General features: G+C 36.0%; 1 protein-coding gene across 4 annotated transcripts in view; it reads left to right on the top strand.

Annotated features, from left to right (window-relative positions):
• The window catches only part of XRN1 (5'-3' exoribonuclease 1), a 39110-nt gene that overhangs the window by 7139 nt on the left and 14159 nt on the right, over positions 1-17812 (top strand). For 3 of the 4 annotated variants that reach the window (XM_054282284.1, XM_054282283.1, XM_054282282.1), the window contains exons 7-30: positions 221-308; positions 431-599; positions 814-881; positions 2289-2423; positions 3357-3420; positions 4157-4262; positions 4894-4983; positions 5140-5296; positions 5636-5755; positions 6305-6474; positions 7284-7404; positions 7497-7595; positions 8693-8796; positions 9292-9423; positions 10668-10830; positions 10972-11085; positions 11562-11660; positions 11818-11933; positions 12791-12937; positions 13251-13340; positions 14292-14427; positions 15160-15216; positions 15878-16010; positions 17115-17184. In XM_054282284.1, the coding sequence (XP_054138259.1) occupies positions 221-308; positions 431-599; positions 814-881; positions 2289-2423; positions 3357-3420; positions 4157-4262; positions 4894-4983; positions 5140-5296; positions 5636-5755; positions 6305-6474; positions 7284-7404; positions 7497-7595; positions 8693-8796; positions 9292-9423; positions 10668-10830; positions 10972-11085; positions 11562-11660; positions 11818-11933; positions 12791-12937; positions 13251-13340; positions 14292-14427; positions 15160-15216; positions 15878-16010; positions 17115-17184 (2748 nt within the window). The remainder of the gene's footprint in view (positions 1-220; positions 309-430; positions 600-813; positions 882-2288; positions 2424-3356; positions 3421-4156; positions 4263-4893; positions 4984-5139; positions 5297-5635; positions 5756-6304; positions 6475-7283; positions 7405-7496; positions 7596-8692; positions 8797-9291; positions 9424-10667; positions 10831-10971; positions 11086-11561; positions 11661-11817; positions 11934-12790; positions 12938-13250; positions 13341-14291; positions 14428-15159; positions 15217-15877; positions 16011-17114; positions 17185-17812) is intronic. The other variant, XM_054282285.1, reaches the window with a different exon arrangement.

The raw sequence follows: 17812 nt of genomic DNA, 5'->3' as shown, positions 1-17812 counted from the left end.
GTTAGTTCTTCTCTATACAATCACACCTGGTGTTCAGAAGATGCTACTGCAAAATTTTATATATAATCTCAAAATAGATTCAAGGAAATGTTTATACATTGTTTCTACAAAGATAGAATCCTAGTAAAATTTCTTGTGTTTGGGTAACCTTGGACTTATTAATATTAATGTTGAAAGTGTGTTTATAAATAATTAACTTGGTGGTTTGAATAATTTACAGAGTGTGTGCACCAGAGGAAACCACGTTTCATTTACTGCACTTATCACTGATGAGAGAATATATTGATTATGAATTTTCTCCAGTAAAAGTAAGTTCTAACGGAGCTGAGATGGGAAAGAATGTGTGAATGTGTGAAGTCTTTATGCAAAAATGACAACAAAAAGTATACTCCTGAGTGTTGTTCTTTTATCCTTTTTCTCTTTCCTTCAGGACAAGATTTCTTTTGAATATGATATTGAAAGGATAATAGATGATTGGATCTTAATGGGTTTCCTTGTAGGAAATGATTTTATTCCTCATCTACCTCATTTACACATTAATCATGATGCACTGCCGCTACTTTATAGAACATACATGGCTATTTTGCCAGAACTGGGAGGTGAGAAAACTAAGTTCAGCTGTGGAAAGTAGAAGCATTAACACTGATGTATTTGTATTTATTGAACTTTTTTTTCATCTTAGAATGTTTAGCATTTACTATACTTTCCTTAGAGAGGCAGCAAGATTGCGTTTTATTACCTGTGCATCATCTGAATGCAAATCTTAAAATTGTTGAATTGTTACTTCAAAAGCATATTTAATTTTCTCAACAGGTTACATCAATGAAAATGGGCATCTGAATTTAGAACGTTTTGAGAAATATCTTACAAGATTGTCAGATGTAAGTAACTTTGAAATTTATAGAGTGTTGAAATTAAACTCAGTATGGTACCCTAAAATACACCATACTGTAGTTGTAATGAACTGTTAAATGGCTGTGATTTACAGGTGGTTTAATCAGCTGTTATAGCATTGAACAGATGGAATCCTATCAGTTGTTGTCTGATCTTACAGCATAAGAGGAAAAAGATTGAATCATTTGATCTGTGCTTTAGCCAGCACAGTGCTTTTGACACTGCAAGTCAAATGAGGATTCCCCAGTAGAATCATGGTACTCACTTCCCATCAAAGTGTGTGGCAGTATCGGGCAAAGCTGGTTAGAGCAGGTGCCAGTAATGCCAGGGATGTGGGTTCAGCCTCTCTATAGCAGATGCCAGTAATGCCAGGGATGTGGGTTCAGTCCTTCTGGAGCAGGTGCCAGTAATGCCAGGGGTGTGGGTTCAGCCTCTCTATAGCAGGTGCCAGTAATGCCAGGGATGTGGGTTCAGTCCTTCTGGAGCAGGTGCCAGTAATGCCAGGGGTGTGGGTTCAGCCTCTCTATAGCAGGTGCCAGTAATGCCAGGGATGTGGGTTCAGTCCCTCTGGAGCAGGTGCCAATAATTCACCTGGGTTCAATCCCTCTAGGGCTGCTCACATACCAGTTGGACTCAGTGATCCTTGTGGGTCTCTTCCAGCTCAGAATTGTCTGTGATTTCTGTGTATTCTAAAAGCTTGCTGAACACAGTGATATTCTTTGTTTCCCCTGCTGTAGTTTCCTGGGGAGCAAGCTGTCTGAAGGTCTTGGAAGGGAAGAATTGTTTCCAAGTTTTTAATGAAAATCACTGGTAAAGATCAGGGAGCATCTGAGGGGCAGGCATCAGTGTTGTTCATGAACTAACTAGTTAGTGTACAGAAGGTAATCTTGTTAAGTGCTAGTGCAGTAATGCATCCTAGAGATGAGGTAGGCTATAGCCATATAGAAATGGAAAGGATTAAACCTTCTGCTGAACTTGCAAAGAGGGAGATCATCTGTTGGCCCTGCCTCAGCCTTATTTTCTGGTTCTTGGATAGAGTTGGGAAAGTGTTAGATCTGTGGCACAAGACCTTAACCAGACCTTACATGTGCACTGCTAGACTTGATAGTGAAGTGTAGAAGTTATTTAATTCTTTTTTGTTATTTAATTCTGTTTTGGTTTCCTTGCTGCCATACTGAAAGAAAACAAAATATGGCTTGGCTGTGTGTTACAAATTGCTGAGAAATAGGATTTTTATTATTAATCTAATTTGTTTAGTTGTCTGTCTAGGGCAAAATGTTCCTGTACAGATTACTCTAGATGTAATCTAATGCATGTACTAAAAAGACATTGTTAATCTGGCATTCCAAATTTGACATCCCTCAAATATTTGCCAACTTACTTTAATCTCACAGTTCGATCGTGAGCACTTCAGTGAAGTCTTTGTTGACCTAAAATGGTTTGAAAGTAAAGTGGGTAATAAATACCTCAACGAAGCAGCTGGGATTGCAGCAGAGGAAGCCAGAAAAAATAAACAAAAGAAACAAAAGGTCAGTGTATTATATGCACAATATCAGAAATAAGAATGTTACTTTTTGCAAATCAGTAATTTAGTGTTAGACTAATTAAGTGACATAAGCCTCTGTTTTGAGATTTTTTTTTCAAACCAGAAAAGGTAGTAAATTGTAACAGTTTGCATTCTGCCTGTATGCACTGCTGGTTGTGGGTGATGAAATGGTTCAGTCAGGGGCAGGTGCTCATGATTTTAAAAGTCTTGTAAACCTGTATTTAATGCTTTGCTGTTCTTCAAAAGCAGCAGAACTTAACTTTTGTGTGTGTTATGATCAAACCTGCTACGCTTTGTAATCTTAATTTTTAATGCATAGTCTGCTGCAAGTTCCATGTATTTCAGATACACTGATAGAACATTCTTGTATGTCTTGGTATTGGCTAACTACTGGACAGCAGATAGGGAACAAGCAATTTAATTGGTGAGCTATCTCAGATCAGTATTAAACTTGCAGTTCTAGATATAACCAACTAATAAGAAACAGCACCTTGTATATGTGTGTACTACTACATAACAGCATCCTGGCTCTGCCCCAGTGTCGAGTTCCCCACCACCCCTTCCCCTGACTGCCCTTCACTATATGCTTCAGCAGAGCAGCAGGAGAAAATTCCTCTGCATTTAATCTGTCTTTGTATATTGTTATCCTGTTCTTTGTGTACAGAGCAATTTTGGAAAGAGTATATTCAGGTATTTTTTGAGAAGTAGTTAACGTTTTGACACTGCTCCTTTTGTCTGATCTGTCCTTTTTGTCTGCTTAAATAATTTTCTTGAAGCAATTGCAAGAGAAGGAAATGAGTTTTATAATAAATAATATTTATACATTTTGATTGTAGCATTTTGAGTTGCAAGTTTTGAATGGGGTTTGTGCATATTAACCTGTATTTTTACATTATCTCAAATCTTAATTTAACAGGCTCAGGAAAATTCTATATCTTTGGCTGCTTTAGAAAAAAATGAAGGTGAAGTGACCCCTAAAAGTAAGTGCAAATAATTTTTCCATGCACACATAACAAAAAATGTGTGTATAGATTTTAAAGAACTGTAAGAATTGCATGTCAGAGTTGAGCTTACTCTGAATGCAAGACATGCAGTCATCTGTTGGGAAGTGGAACTGCTCTGGTGAGAGAGTGGGGCTAAAGCTTTAGAGGTGCTTCTTCCTTGCCCTGTATTTCCATGATGAGTTAAAGGAATTAATGAACAAACCTTCAACAATATTATGGATTTGATAAGTGTATGCATAGGTATTTTCTTAGATGGGGGGACAAGGGAACAGATTTTTGTATAGCTTTAGGATTTTTGGTTGTGGTTGGTTTTAAACTCATTCTACTTGTAGGAAATGTTTCTTTCTCATGTTCTGAAATTATTGTCAAAAATGTATGAATATTACTGCATGATATTAGGTGATGTTGCTAAACATAATTAAATTTTAAAATTCTTTTTAATGTTTTCTCAGACTTTTTTATGACGGCTTATATTATCTTTTCTTGTAATTGGGCTAAAAAATGGGTTGCCTGTCTTAAAAATTCCAGAATTTTCATGGGTAAAGATTTTGTTTGATTGTTTCATGTTATTTTCAGTGCAAGAAAGGTGTGAGTACCTATAGTTTTGAATTGAGGAGTAAAGTTAAGGCTTAATGTCAGAAGTGAATGTTTTCAAACCTTACTGTAGTAGAGAAGTGAATGTTAATCCTTTTTTTTCAATGTGGTTTTCCAGCCACATTGGAAGATGAACCAGAAGATGATGATCTGTTTGAAACTGAGTTTAGGCAATACAAAAGAACTTACTACATGACTAAAATGGGTGTAGAAGTAGTGTCTGAGTAAGTATATACTTCTTTTTTTATTCCTAAATGCTGAAGACAAGTCTTTGTAGATATGTATTCGAGGCATACATTTGTAAATGTGTATTAGAGACATTTTTCAAGAGTGTGTAGTGATGGGACAAGGCATAGTGGCTTCAAACTGAGAGGGGGTAGGTTTACTTTAGATAATAAGGAAGCAATTCTTTACTGTGAGAGTGGCAAGGCACTGGAGCAGGTTGCCCAGAGGAGTTGTGGATGTCCCATCCCTGAAAGTGTTCAAGGCCAGGGCTTGGATGGTGCTTTGAGCAATCTGGTCTATGGAAGGTGGGCAGGGGATTGGAACAAGATGATCTGTAAGGTCCCTACCAACCCTCAACATTGATTCTAGTAAAAGACAGAATATTCATCCCATGTCAAAAGCAGAGAACACATGGCAGAGTACTGCAATGGTGATTTTGCCTAATGCAACAAGAGCTGCAAATCAAGTTTTCTGTAATAAGTATTTGAAGACCAGAGAGGAAATGAATCTAGAAAATCATGGTATTATTAGGTTCCCAAAATGTTCATGCCTATGTACAAGGTGCTAAGTATTTTTTATATACCAGTGAAAATGAGAAAACTAATAGGTATCTTTCCTTTTTCTTTTAAGTGCCTTCTTAGCTGATCAAGCTGAATGTTATGTCCAGGCAATACAATGGATTTTGCATTATTATTACCATGGAGTTCAATCATGGAGCTGGTAAGAAAAAACATTAAATGGGAGACTGCTGAAAGATAGAGTGGTATTTCATCTTCTATACTGGGAACATTTAATGTAGTTTGGTTTGTTTCTGATCTGTGAACACTGCTGTGCTCTAATTAAGTCATGTCACTTTGGGGATTTTTTAACCTGCAGGTATTACCCTTATCATTATGCACCTTACCTGTCAGATATTCACAACATCAGTGAACTCAAAATCAAGTTTGAACTTGGAAAACCTTTCATGCCATTTGAACAGCTTCTTGCTGTACTTCCAGCAGCTAGCAAAGATTTGCTACCTAAATGTTACCAGGTAAGATATAGAATTAAATTGCATTATCTATCTACTGTACTCATTGTCTGCTTTATTTTATTTTACTCTATTCTTAGTGGTTTTGCATGTCTTGTTAATTAAATTCTATCTCTGCATTTTAGATGTATGGTTAAATATTCTACTTGTTACTATATGTAGTGCGTTGTAAAGTTACTAATAAATACAGAATTTTACATTTGCTAAGCAATTTCCAGCTAGAACAGTTAAATATTTCATTCCTGTACAGCATTGAATTGGTTTTAATACCAGCCTTGCTTTGTCACTTCCTACAATTACTGCTAAATTGCCTTTGATATCATCTCTATTGTATTTTCCTAGCATTTGATGACTAGTCAAGACTCTCCTATTATAGAATATTATCCACCTGATTTTAAAACTGACCTAAATGGTAAACAGCAGGAATGGGAAGCTGTAGTATTAATCCCCTTTATTGATGAGGTAAGTTCTTTCAGCATTTGCTGTCCATAAAAGCTGCATTACAAAACTTCTGAATTTCTTAATTTATCAACGGGTAGACATGCAGTTAAGTGGAAGTTTAAATTAACACTTTATAACACCACAGAAAAAAATATAAATGTTTGCTGCTTGGGGAGTAAGTCTAGATTAAGTAACCACAACCAAAGTTAGTTTTAGGGAGCAGAAGTCCTAAGTAATGGCTGTGAACTTGGTGTTGTTAATGTTTTTAAAACACCAGTAATAGGGAAGCATTAATGGAGAGCAATAGAAGGGTACTTTGCATATAGGATAACAGTGTTAGACAAGGCTACCCTTTGGAAACAGGCTTGCAGAAAGGTGATTATTCTCCAAAGCCATTCCATTGTAATTGTTCTGGGAGCATTTTGATCAGGGACGTGAGAAAGGGTGGGGCTGCAGCTGGACACTGAGCACATAGGGTATCTGGATTTCTTGGGTTACTTTCCCAGTGTAGTTTTCTCCATGCGTACTTTTGTTGCCAGTTTCGCATGTGCTAATTCCTCTAAAATTTAGAAACGACTGCTGCAGGCCATGGAATCCTGTAATAAGGGCCTAAAAGAAGAGGAGAAACGAAGAAACACTCACAGTGCTTGCTTGATGTACTGGTATGACAAAGATGCTGAGTTCCAGTACCTGTCACCATGGCCAGAGAAATTCCCTGCAATAGAACGATGCCACACGAGGTAATGCTGGAGTAACTGTTTTACAGCAGGCTAAAAGTAGTTAGAGGATTTTTAGATTTTTACTAACATTTTAACCAAACCTTGCATATGTCAATATGTAAACTCAGAAATGAAAAATATTTAATTAGATGTTGCCTGCTTTGGATAGCACAGTAAAAGTACTTGTCCCTCCAGATGTTACCTTGCAAAACAGATGAACCAGTGCTAAGTTGTCAAGAACAATCCAAAGAATGACTAAACTTTGTATGACAGAGAATGAAAGACTGGTACAAATATCTGATAAATAGTGATCATTTACTGGCATGCTAATTCCAGAGTGGGTTTTTTTAAATGTAAGCATTTGGATCCAATGCAGAGAATTAAACACAAATTTGTTTTTCACCTTCTCACCGAAAGTAGCCAGTTTTAGTTCACACAAACTGAAGATGAAATGGAAACATAAGCTTAACAGTAGTCAAGCTTAAAGCAGAGTAGAACAGGAATGCGTGTTGCTGGATTACAGTCGGTGAAGAATGGACAGTTGTGAAGATGAATGATACTATATAGAACCATTGCTAGTTAGAATTCAGTAATTACAATTATTTAAGAGTGAGTTTCCATCTATCCTGAAGTTTTGTCTTTTTTCGTAATGAATAGTCTCTCTGCAGCAGTAGCATGGGGATTTTATAGTCCTTTCTGTATATTCCAAGTGACATAAATTAGTTGCTGGAAAGCACAGAGTTTGTCAATTAATGAGTGAATGAGTAATGATTTTTTCTAGAGGTGTAGGTCAATCTGCATGAGCAAATGTTGTGCCACTTCTTTTTTAGGTATAAAACAATACCTTTGGATGCTTGGCATGTAGAAATAACCCACAATAAGATAACTAAAATCAACAAGAGTGCATTGTATTTTTGTGGATTTCCTACTTTAAAGCACATTAAACATAAGGTAAATGATTTTTCTCTTCCAACATTTCGATTGTATGTAGTAGATAACTATGTTAGAGCTTAAGTTTTATATTCTGTTTTGTTTTTACCCAGTTCTATCTTAAAAAAAGTGGTGTGCAAGTGTTTCAGCAAAGCAGCCATGGAGAGAACATGATGTTGGAAATCATAGTTGATGAGAACTCAAAGGACCAGGTAAGCATTCAGCTCCTAGCAAAAGACCAAAACCAAACAAAAAAAAAAAATCCCACAGCTGGACAAAATACTTACTAAGAAGTCTGAATTTTTTAAATGGTCAGATTTGAGGTGTTTAAATGCTGAATTTGTGTGGGAAACAGTCTGGAATTTTGGGTATCTGCTAAAATAACTTATTGTTTTCCAGACTTCACAGTATGAAGGATCAGTGTCCTTAGTTGAGTTTCTGGCCTTTCTCTGTGGTAGCATTTAGATGTTCTTGGGTAAGGAGCTGGTGGCTAATGAATGGTATAAATGCAGGGAAGCAGTCTCCAGGGCAGTGGTGTTTGTCTTTTGTCTGCCTGAAGAGATGACCACTTGAAAAGAAAAAGTGTTTCCTTTTAATCAACAAAGCAGACTTAATGCCTTCCACTCTAATGAGGCTCTTTGATAGGGAATCAGAGAGAAGAGTCAAAGTAGCAAATGACAAGTGCAGAACAGAAAAAAATTCAGAAGTAAATAAAATAAGGGAGATAGGAGGAAAACAATATAATATGATATGATTTTACAGTAGAGGGATAGGGAGAGTACATATTCAAGATACATGGCAAGAAAAATCAAGTAGGCCCAATGAATATCTTTAAAAAAGCGGAGACTCGTTAGAAAAAAAGAACATAATGTGAGGCTGAATTTACAGATGCTAGCAAGTTGTGGACATAAAAGTTGTTCCTTTTTTTCAATGTGATATATGAGTAAAATATATAATACAAAATGCTTTGGTAATCTCAAATGGTCATTTTATTTATTGTGTCTCAGAGACACAAATAGTTCTAAGTCATTTAACAAAAGAAGTACTTAGTAAACCTCTGTGAGACATTCAAATTATGCCAGGTCTTTCAAATAACACATGCAACATGTTAAGAGCCACATTTTTAATCAGGGATTATGTAATCTGTATCAGATATATTTTAGTAAGATAAAGTTAGTTTTTTATTCTGCAAGAAAATCTGTTATTAAACTACTGCAGTTTTTATTGCAAAAACAGCTTGAAAATACTGTAACAAAAATCTTCTAGTATGTTAAACAATTAGTAATAATACTTCTGGGGTTTTTTTCAGGTGGTAGAAAATGTTGCCAGTTCGATACTTGGAAAGCGAGTTTTTGTTAACTGGCCCCACCTTGAAGAAGCCAGAGTTGTTGCAGTGTCAGATGGAGAAACTAAGTAAGAGTTACATGATATGTAGTTCTTTGTTGTCTTACTGTTTTTTTTTCAAATTAAGTTCCTTGGGCTGCACAGAAATTTTAATTTTATTGTAAAACTAGCTACCAGTTAGTCCAGATGTAACAAAGCTGCTTGGTGAAGAATGTTTAACATTGTTCTGAGGTTTGCTTGCCTTTGTAGCAGTCTAGTCTTTCACTGTTTGTCATAGATGTAGAAGCTTGGGAAGAGCTCCTTCTTAGTTTTGAGGAGAAAAGGCATGCACAGAAATCCACACAGTGAACATTTCTATACAATCCTCCTTTATGAATAGCATATGTACTGGTATTTTGTATTAAAAACATGCTGTGGCCCATTGTGGAAGGGATAGAGAAAACTGCTGCAAGTCTTCACATCCTTAACAAGTCATTTCTAACTGTTTTCAGTTTTGCTCACAATTGGTTATGGCTTGGTTAATCTTACTTGGTTAAATTTCCTATCTGTCATAATATTCTCCAGGTTTTATTTGGAAGAACCACATGGCACACAGAAGCTTTACATGGGAAATGCAGTGCCCCCAACCAAAGTGGCTTATGTTGGAGATAAGGAGCAAAGCATGTGGGTAAAAGAAGTTCAAGGCATTTCGGAGCAGTAAGTAACTTCAAAAATTAAAGTGTAGCTTTGCATTTTATGTCTTGGCTGTGTTTTGTTCCTGTATTGCAGACCTAAGTAGCACAGAAGAGCTGCTGCATACTTGATGATAAAGGTTAATCAAGTCTGCTTAAATTTAAAACAACAACATAAAAAAGCTTATGTTGAAATTTCAGAATATATGGAGTCTGTTCTGAGGTAACTAAAGTTAGATGCTGTTACAAAAGAACTCTAAAGTGAATGAGTTTCAGTATTTATTCTCCCTCTCAATTTTCTCTTCTGGTGTTAGCAATCTTCAGTTGTAGGAAGCATGTAGAATGAAGTAATACAGAACCAACTTGCCACTCAACTAGCTTAGCTTTGTTAAATTTGAAAACAGCTCTTGCTCTTCTAGAGTATGGGTGCTCAGTAGACTATAAATGAGTTACTGTGGTTTTGATGCCTCCTTGCTGGTCCTAAAGTCACGAGCCAGACCCAGTTATGTGATAAAAAGGGGGGACCTGTCTAAGGATCCTTAGGTGCCCAGCACACTAGCTGGAAAGCACCTGAAGATGCACCTGGAACATAAAGCACACACAATTGTGTGTTTAGCCAATTAGCATAACTGACAAGAATCCCCAGTTAGAGACATAAGTGATGAGGTAATTCCCCCTCAGTTCAACCCTTTCTGAATTCCTCCCTCCCACCCTCCTTAGACAGGAACTAAGCTTTGTTTATGAAAATGTATCTTGGGGAGCTGGTTTCAGCCTTGGCTTCCCAGAGAATCTAACCTTGGACCTCCAGCTTGGAGATGCCAAGGAATTTATTTTGTCTTTCTGTCTAACAGAGTAGGTAAAATGCCAGCTATGAATACTGTGACGGGCTAGAGAGCTACAAATGTATATGTAAAGATTATAAAGAATATATAAAAGCAAAAAGGCAAAAATCAATCTGGCACCAGATTGGCATCTCATTATCTGTCACTTGAGTCAACTGATTTAATTACCCCTAACCCTTCTACTGTAAAGATTAAATGTGCTTAAATTAATACTCTGAGCTCTGTAGTGATGGCTGTGCAACAGCAGGTAAACAACTGGTTAAGCCATTTATTCTGGGTATTTTTTGTAAAATAAGAAAACTATTAGAAGCCTCTTTTAAAGAGGTTTTTTTTTGTTTTATTTAATTTTACTTCAATAAATTAATTCTACCCTCTTGGTTCAGTTCTGTTTATTGTAATCAAGCTAAATGTTCTGCTTTGTATTCAGGTACCAGAGAAGGAAAGGAATAATTATCCATGAAACATCAGTAGTGGTATATGCTCAGTTACTCACTGGTAGTAGGTATCAACTAAACCAAAATGGAGAAGTTTATTTGGAGAAGCAGTGGTCTAAACAAGTTCTTCCCTTCGTTTACCAAACAGTTGTCAAGGTAAATATACAAGTTCAGTACCTTCTCTGAATTATTTCAAACTCAGACTATGTTTTAAACTGTCTATTTATATAAACTTTGTAATTACTCTACTGGAACTGAATGATGTTTAAGATCACCACTATTGTCTCTTTCATGTAGGATATCAAGGCCTTTGACTCTCGTTTTTCAAGCATCAAAACTTTGGATGATTTGTTTCCTCCTGGAAGTACAGCCTTCATGCTGGGATCTCCTTACTATGGCTGCATGGGAGAAGTTAGTTCCAGTAATTTCATAATTTTTCCCTGTAGATTTTTTCTTTTTGTAAACCTAAAATAATCTAAGATGCTGTGTGACAGTAGTGACCATTTGCTAGCTGAAATTTTTAATCTAGGATTCCCTGGTGGTTTAGTCTGAGCAAAAGAGGGATCTTGTGTTTTCCCTGTTCTTCTACTTGTGTAAGAGGAAAAAACAGAACTTGAATGCAGGATTATTTTTATTAGTTCATTGGGATAATACATAAAGTTCCCATTTGTGTTATTTTCAGTCATGAATTCCTTTAGTTTAATGCTGACTTATTGGCTCTGAGGAAGCAAGGTACAGGTCAAGGCAAGGTGATGAATCTCAGAGCATCCCTGTGCCTACTGCAGCAGAGTTGTTGATAAAGTAGAACATGAGGTGTGTTATCCAAAGACTGCTGTTTTTAAATAGTGCTTTTCTAGCACTTGTAACCTATTGTGTTTCTCTCCAAGGTTCTTGATTCACATGATGTGATCCCAGAAGGCAGAATCCGTGTAGTTTTTAATATTCCCTGTGAACCCCAGCTTGATACTTTAATACAGAACCAGCATGTGAGTGCTTCTGCTTTTCTAGTAAAAGCTTAAACAATGTATCAAATAGATTTTGCAATGGTAAATGTCTTTCAGAGATGTTTCCATGTAATTCATTTGCATTTGTATAAAAACTCCTTTAGACATTGCCAATATGTTTTGTTTGTTTGTTTTAAAGAAATATTCTGTGAAATACAATCCTGCATATATTTTGGCCAGCCGTCTTGGAGTAAGTGGATATCTTGTCTCCAGATTTACAGGGAGTATCTTTATTGGAAGAGGATCAAAGAAGAAGTAAGTTCTTTTTGTGAATTTTGACTGTAGAGAAGCTTCTAAATTCTGCTATAACTACAGAATTTTTGCTGTGTTTAAGTGCTGTTATTTTCAAGTGCACACTCTTGTGATTTGAAGCTTTCTTTAAAGTATATTTTCTGTAAACTAAGTTGATATGCAGTGCTTTTTTTCTATCAGAAGCATGTTTTAATTTTTTGTTTACTGGACAGTTCTGTTTGCTTTCATATTGTAGACAGACATAAAATTGACTTTCCTGGTTAGCCATTTCCAAAAGTGAATTAGGAGTTTAAACTGACTTTGCCATACTGAGAATAAAAAAGTGGAATCAGGATCTCATTTAATTGTATTTATTACTGCTACTATAAAGGGAGATTAATTTTACCTGTAGCTTCTTTTCAGAACTAGTTAAGACTGCTTAAAATACATAAAGGAGGCAATCCATGCAGTCCTGTGAATGTCAAATTGTGGTTCCTCTGTAAAGAAATGGTTGATGGATGCCTTAGCATCTTCTTGTGATTTAATGTGTACATTTCTTCCTGATGGATTGTTCAAGGACATCCTTCTGCACCTTGGGAAGTGCTAAGTTGATTGTGGTTGATTAGATCTCAATTAAGGAAGAAATGTAAAATATTTCCTACCCTCCTCTGCAAAGAACTATGTGCACACAGGTGGACAGCTGGCATAGCACAGCTTTTGCCCTGTGACATTTACAGATGACACAATGTCAACAAGTAAACAATACAATGAATTTAATTTTTCTGTGTTTTAAGGCCTTGAATGCATGTTTATGAGGGTTTTTTAAATGTATGTAAATACACACACATACTGCAAGTTAATGAACTTTTTCTTCTTTCCAGTCCTCATGGTGATCACAAAGCAAATGTGGGGCTAAACCTGAAGTTCAACAAGAAAAATGAAGAAGTTCCTGGCTATACTAAGAAAGTTGGAAATGAATGGATGTATTCTTCTGCAGTAGAACAACTACTTGCTGAGTATTTAGAAAGGTAAATGATTGGATATGAGCTTCATCCAAATTACCCACCTTTGTATCAATTGTAGGGATTTGTCCTCTTGTCACAGATCTTCTAAGAACAATGAGTTTGTTTCTTTTATTCCAGTGTTCTATTTTGGGATAGAGTAATTGTGTTAGCAGCTTGCCTTTGGAAATTTAGCAGTATGATACTAAATTAAGTAAAAAATAACCCATCTGGGCTTTACAGTTTTTGAAGCCCAGCAGACTTGATTTTGATGCGACTTTTTTGTGGTCTATGCTGATGTGAAACTAAAGTTATCTTCCATATTTTTGGGGGGTTTTAGGGTGCCTGAACTATTTAATTATGTAGCCAAGAACAGCCAGGAAGATATCTGCTATGAAGATGACATTTGGCCTGGAGAGGATGAGAATGGGTAAGCCATGGTCCTTATCTCTTTTCTACAATAAGGAGAATAAAGACTGACAGTTGTGAAGTTGGTAATGATTGTGCACTGGCTGCTGTGTAACTGAAACCTTGCTGTTCCTCCAGCAGCTTGATTGTTCAGTGATGGCTGAAAGCATTATTTGAATGCTGTACTTTTCAGTCATGGAGTCTAAGTTTCTGCCAGACTTCAACCTCAAGTCCAGTAAATGAGAAATACCATTTTCAGTGGCAATTTCATAATTCTTGCTTTTAAAATAGCCTACTGTAAGCACAGCTATGACCAGTCATAAATAATTTTTTTTTAAATAACCAATAATTGTGGTAAATGTCTAAAACCACTTGGAATTTGAAAAATAAATCCTACAGAGTTTGAAGTATTTTGCACATTTTTAGTATACATTTACATGGGAGAAAAATAGCAGCCTTGGTTCCAGACACAGTATGGTAACTTGAAAAAGCTTTATTTATTAGGCAATAAACCAAATCCATTGGCTTCAGTCAGTAAATCTGCAGGACTCTTACCTTGTGGTACACCAGTGTGGGACTCCTCTTGTAGAAGAATTTCAGATTTTTATTCCATTTTACCAAAGAGTCTTCCCCTGTGAAGTTCTTTCTTCCTGTGTTGTGAGAAACAGCTGGTCACAGAACCAGTAATCACATCTGGACACAGTTGGTTGGTTGGATGCAAGCTTAATTTGCTGAATGCTTTTAATTACTATAATAATTTTTTTTTTCCTGAAACACAGCTTTGTGTTATAGTTTTGAAACAGTACTGTGTAATTCTGTCTTAAGTCATACAGAACTTTTAGATTCCATTACTTGATGAATATCTACAATCAGTGTGCCTGTATGATAATACTTGACTGATTAAATTAGGGAACACAGTAAAATGCCTGGTTCATGCAGCTAAAAGCTTTCATTCATGCCATTTTTTATTCAGAGCCGAGAAAGTGCAAGAAATTGTTGCCTGGTTAAAAGCACATCCTGTGTCTGCTTTGTCTCGTTCATCTTGTGACTTGCAAATTTTGGATGCAGCCATTGTTGAGAAAATTGAAGAAGAAGTAGAGAAATGCAAGGTACACAGCTTGGTGTCATTGTGAGCAGGGGTGGAACCAAAAAGCAGTGCTCATTATTTTTGAGGTTCTTGAATTTAAATAAGACAATTGAAGATTACTTGCCATTCCAAAGAACAAGGACACAGAATATAATGTAAAATCTGGATTTGTAGTATTATCCCAGAAATTCAGAAGAGCACATTATTAATCTTTGTGAGAAATTCACTCCTTTAGCGATGATTTATCAGCAATGGTACGTACTCTGAGCTGTGCCTTTTGGTGGTTTTGTAAAGGAGCATGTATCAGTACATATTGAAAATATTAAAATGGTCTTTTTGTTTGAAATCCCAGCTATTCTTCCCTTGCAGTTTCTCTTTGGTCTGCACAAAATTTAAAGGTTTTTTTCTGAAGGCCACAGATGAAAAAAGTGGCCAAGGAAATTACTAAAGTAAAAGCTAGGGACAAAGCCAAATGAAATCATGGGCTGATGTTTTTTGAAACAACTTGCAAGGACATCTTAGAAAATTGGTGTGAAATCTGTAATTAGACAACTAATGGTTTGGTATGAAATCCAACATGCTTTAAAAACTAGACTTATTCTTAAGACTTCATTAAAGTCTTCTATAAAGACTTCTATACCATTATCTAAAAGAAGTAAAAAAACTCTACATGATCTTTTCAGGAGCTTTGTTTTACATATTCCAGTGCTTGTTCTACACTGGTTTGTAAAGACTTTCTGTTCCTTTCCTTTAGCAGAGGAAGAGCAACAAGAAGGTGCGAGTAACTGTGAAACCCCATTTGCTGTTCAGAGTAAGTGATGTCAATGGGTTGGGGGGGGGTTTAAGTTCTCCAGATCAAATTTATTTTACCTAAGCTTACACACATAAGGAGAATAGAATTTTATGACAGTATTGATGAAACGAAACGTGTTGTTATGCCTTCTAGAAAATAATTTTGCAAACAGCATTCTGTCTCTACAAGGAGAGAGAATTTCTTGTAACTACAAACTCCATTATGTCAGGCACTGACTTAAAGGTTTTTTCTGCCCTTTATACTTCTGCAGTTTTTACTGGCTCTATAAGGAAGGCAAAATAAAATGGGCTTTCTGCTGTCTCTTTTCCCATGTTTTACTTTTTATTCAGTTCTTCACATAAGACCAACTGTTCCTCTTGCCCATGTTACTGATACAGGCAGGTTACATGTGATGTTTTAGTTCTGTCTGAATTGATCAACTAGTGTACAGCACATTTTCAGGCAGAAGCATTAGTGAGAGTTGCAAGGGGAGAAAAAGAAGATTTGCTTTGAATCTGGAGAGGGAAGGTTTTTATTCTTTGGGGGGAGGGGGTTTCCTAGGTTTTTTTTTCCCCAGCGAGTTTACTTTATAGTGTGTCTCAGATATTGTTATAAATGCATTTTTATTGTAATTCTGATTGTTTTGCAAACATGAACACAGTCTCTTGGTTATTGGCAGCCATTAGAACAGCAGAAGGGGGTTGTTCCAGATCGAGATGCAGAGTACAGGCTGTTTGACCGAGTTGTCAATGTCAGAGAGAACTTTTCTGTTCCTGTTGGGCTACGAGGCACCATCATTGGAATTAAAGGAGGTAATTTTTTTCTTTATGATTATAACCACATAACAGCTCAGCTAGTACTAGGAAAGCAGGGTTCAGAATAGGGCTTAATGTAATGGTTGTGAATGCACATATTTCTTGCTATGAAGCATATGCAACTTGAACCTGTTAATAACATATTTATTGTTTTGAATAAAACCTACCTTGTGTTTTAATTTCATGTGTTACACAGCTGTTATTTGAAAAAGAAATTACTTACCCTATGGTCCCTTCTTTATGAATTAGAAATTACTCCTTGTTTCTTCTTAATATGAAGAAGGCAGATCAGAAAGGAACAAAATGAAGTTATGGAAAAACATAGGCAAAGTTAAGTGGAGTAGACATAAAACCAATATTAACCTTAATACTTACATCGAACATAAAGCAAATCAAATGTGATTTGTCTTGATTAGTTTTACTTTGAATTTGTGTTTTTATTCTGTAATATTCCATTTCCATTAAGGTTGGCATAGATTTATACCTTGTTTGACAAGAAAATTAACCATAAATCTATTTCAAGAAGGATTTTTTGATCCCTACAGAGTGTAGCAGTTTCAGATGGAGTATTAAAAATGGTTTTCTTACCTGCCATTTCAGTAGCTGCTTTCTCATTCGGTTTGCATCTAACAGAATTTCAAAGAGACTAGACTAGAGTGCAGTTTAAAAAAAGTACTCTTTTCTCCATAGTTCTTAAATACTACTATAATTTTGAAGGTGTATTAGTCTATCATTATGCAAGAAGTTAATATTAAAGCTGTTAATTTCTGACTGCCGGAATGTAGAAGTGGCTTGCATCTCTTTCTGCCAATTTCTGACAAGGGTGTCATAATGCTATAAACTGCAGTTCTGTAAATGCACATGGGTAAGGTGCAATGCATGGTACATTACTGTTGAAACTGTATCTTAAAGGGCAGACATATGTGAGACCTTTAGAAGCATTTCCAAATTCCTGTTAATGAAAATACTCAGAAATTATTTGGAGGTCTGTTGTTCATTTTTAGTCTTTGCATTATTTATTGTATAACTAGTATAGTAGATATTTACATAATATAGATGGACATAACTGCATAGGATGATGTTGTACTTTGTTTTTTGTAGCTACTAGAGAAACAGATGTGCTCTTTGAAGTTTTGTTTGATGAAGAATTCCTTGGAGGCCTCACTATCAGGTTTGTGTGGCAGAGTTCGGATTCGATTCATGCTATTGGCATAGATGGCATGGAATTGTTGGCTTTGGTTTGGTTGAGTATTTTTAATGCCTCTTCTTGAAATTTTGTTTCTTGGCAGTGTTGGTCAGTTTTTATTTCTTTTGTGGGTTTTGATTCTCTTTGAGTAGTGATAATTTTTTGTGAAGCGTGTTATATGGGGGAAATGCTCTATAGGCTTTTTTGGTTTATAAACTTCTGACTTGCAGAAAGAAAATATGAACCAGCAGAATAAAGCACCAGATGCAGATGTCTTTCTAAAAAAAAAATGTAGAAAATAGGTTTTTACCAGTATGTATTTGACATGTAGATTAAAAACCAGGCAGAAGGCATCTGTTCCTCTGAAGGAGGAACTCTGAACTCAATAGTTGATAGTTAGACACTAAATTCCTACCATTAAAAACCTGACCTGTTTTTCAGGAGGTGGAGGTGCTTTTGTTTTGAAGTAAACACCTAAACTTAGATATACCCTGCAGGCTTCATTTTTACTGTTCTTACCTAAGGTTTCAATGATGGAAGTTAGAGGAAATTCTTCCCTACTACCTGCATTCAGCAATTATAGCCCTTACATGTCCTGTAACACAGATAATAC

Source organism: Melozone crissalis, unplaced genomic scaffold, assembly GCF_028551555.1.
Source record: "Melozone crissalis strain CALT ecotype California unplaced genomic scaffold, PUWL_Pcris_2 ptg000034l_1, whole genome shotgun sequence".
Lineage (NCBI taxonomy): Eukaryota > Metazoa > Chordata > Aves > Passeriformes > Passerellidae > Melozone > Melozone crissalis.
The sequence above is the reverse complement of the archived record's forward strand: the minus strand, read 5'-3'. Positions and strand labels throughout refer to the sequence as shown.